Source organism: Sinocyclocheilus anshuiensis, unplaced genomic scaffold (assembly GCF_001515605.1).
Source record: "Sinocyclocheilus anshuiensis isolate Anshui unplaced genomic scaffold, SAMN03320099.WGS_v1.1 scaffold379, whole genome shotgun sequence".
Lineage (NCBI taxonomy): Eukaryota > Metazoa > Chordata > Actinopteri > Cypriniformes > Cyprinidae > Sinocyclocheilus > Sinocyclocheilus anshuiensis.
Genome location: NW_015552574.1, coordinates 1,080,497 through 1,083,207, shown reverse-complemented (window position 1 = coordinate 1,083,207; position 2,711 = coordinate 1,080,497). Strand labels below are relative to the sequence as shown.

Below are 2,711 nucleotides of genomic sequence, written 5' to 3'. Positions count from 1 at the left end.
TATTAATAAAAAATATTAATATTTATTATAAAAAATACATATATAGAATAGTCAATAATAAAGGGTTTGTGTTGCTATCAGCCAATCAGTGTTGTCATAATAAAAAAAATGTCTGAGGAGATTAGTCACATGTCATTTACAGCTCAGGTGACTGGCTCTAAAAAAAATTTGTTTCTGAAAGCAAAGCTAACAGAGTATAAGTCATACTTCTGATTGATCAACTGCCAGTGAGATCAATGAGAATGCTGACTGATAGCTCTCTCAAGTTATTAGATATTGGTGTAATAAAAACAAGGACACTCATATTGTCATTGTATTAGTTACTGAAAAATGTTATCTTGTGCTTAGGGTGGAGTGCAACTTTTTGTCTTTTCCTGAGCGACTTCAGAAGGAAAGCACTTCAAAAGAGATTAGTCAAAACCGCTACTTGTTAAGAATTTAACGCCCTTGGCCTCAGGTGGCTGCCTTCAGAATCAAAGATCGTGTCTAAATTAGCCTTGCCTACGTGATGATGAAGGTTTTAGGAGCTTTAGAAGACTAAACTTAATGCATACTTCCAAATAGACCTGAACTTTTCTCATTGTCTCTTGCTATAAATTCAAAGAGTCGAAGAACACCTTAAGAATATTCACCGTCTCAAACTGATCTCAGATCTATTTCATTGTTTATATATATATATAGAGTAGGCAATTAGTCCTTAATGTATTAGAAAATGTAATGTCTGACTGCCAAAATTAACATAAACATCCACTACTTTGACTACTTTTGTTCAAAACAATTATATAAGACTTTAAATGTTCTAATAAAGCTAACATTTCTGGTTTTATACCTTTTAATTTAGAGCGCACTTTATTGGCTGTCTTCTTAATGTCAGCTGTGAGGTCCTCCAACTCCTGCTTGGTCTCTGCAGGACAAAAACACAAGAAAATACAAAAGAGAAGGTGTTTAAATGCATATCATTTTGAGGTTTCAGTGTTAATGAGCACTGCTTGCATCATATATGTGACCCTGGAGCACAAAACCAGTCTTAAGTTGCTGGGGTATATTTGTAGCAATAGCCAAAAATACATTGTATGGGTCAAAATGATCGATTTTTCTTTTATGCCAAAAATCATTAAGTAAAGATCATGTTCCATGAAGATATTTGGTCAATTTCTTACCATAAATATATCAAAACTTAATTTTTGATTAGTAATATGCATTGCTAAGAACTTCATTTGGACAACTTTAAAGGCAATTTTCTCAATATTTAGATTTTTTTGCACCCTCAGATTCCAGATATTCAAATAGTTGTATCTCTGCCAAATATTGTCCTATCCTAACAAACCATACATCAATGGAAAGCTTATTTATCCAGCTTTCAGGTGATGTATACATCTCAATTTCAAAAAAATGTACCGTTTTGACTGGGTTTTGTGGTCCAGGGTCACATATAGTGTACAAAGTTATGTAACTAGATGGATGGATGGATAGATAGATAGATAGATAGATAGATAGATAGATAACATGACAAAAATACAGATGCACTACATTTGAGCTTTTAGGACTGGAGCCTCTGAGCAGATCTCAGGTCGTGTAATGTTGTTGCTCAGGCGTCAGTGGTAAAGTGCTTGATGTGTGTACAGACTGCAGGCTGCAGTCATATGTTGATTGATAGTTACTGCAGTGCCATTCACTCCCTGGACACCACCTCAGCCTTTTCAACTCCCACCTACACACTCTTCTCTCCTCTGACTAATCCAATCCCTCGCTACTTTCTCTCATTTCTCCAGCCATGACAGTCTGATGACCATGACATTTCTTCCACTACGAGTGTTAATGCCAATATCACTTCATCACCAGGGAGTATTCATCACCAGGGAGTGTTTATTAAGAGGAATAATGCACTTACAGATTCATGCCGAAATATTTGCTATATTATATGTGCACATTGACTGTCAGAGATTTTAGTTTCAAATTTAGTATTTAAATATGTACTGCATTTTGTCATTGAACTATGTGTTATGCATTTCATATATATATATATATATATATATATATATATATATACATATACACAACATATCATCACAAACTAAGCCAGGTTGAGGGATTTAGACAAGCCCCATGCTTCAAATCTCTCGGCGCCTCGTTCTGGCCATCAATATTGTGACTCCTGCTGATCACTTTCAGAGGGATGGACCGTGGGCGGCGGGTGGGAGAAGAGTGATAAATTATATGTCTATACATTGTGCACCATAATTAATCACTTTGATTGTCATTTCATAGTACATATGGGTGATTCCTCAATTAGGGGAAATTTCTGTCCCCATGGATGATTGCATTTTTAGCTTTTAAAGGATAGATCTTTAAACTTATTAATTGTGTGTCCTTAATGACTTTTCCCTCATTTTTAGGACTGCTGAAATTAAATTTGCCAGAATTCCTCCATTCTCATCTTTAGTTATCTGATCGTTAGCTTTTGGCTACTCTGGGATTTATTTTGAACCAAAGGAACATGTTGAATTGACCAAATTGATAAATGTATATATTTGTATATGAAAAATTTATGTATTTGCATAAATGTATGTATTTATATATGAAGAGTTCATTTGCAAAAACCGATAACTCCCATTTAAATTTTTATTTTTAAGAAATCGCGTTTTTTTTATTGCGCATTCCAAGTAATATCAATCAAACTGCAGTTGGGTTGTTTTGATTAAAGGCACAAT

The 2,711-nt window shown here is 34.4% G+C and overlaps 1 protein-coding gene across 1 annotated transcript in view; it reads right to left on the bottom strand.

Moving 5' to 3' along the window:
* Window positions 1-2,711, bottom strand: part of LOC107665152 (syntaxin-1B-like) — a 58,447-nt gene that overhangs the window by 12,421 nt on the left and 43,315 nt on the right. The window contains exon 4 of the mRNA XM_016455919.1: window positions 830-904. Coding sequence (XP_016311405.1) covers window positions 830-904 — 75 coding nt within the window. The remainder of the gene's footprint in view (window positions 1-829; window positions 905-2,711) is intronic.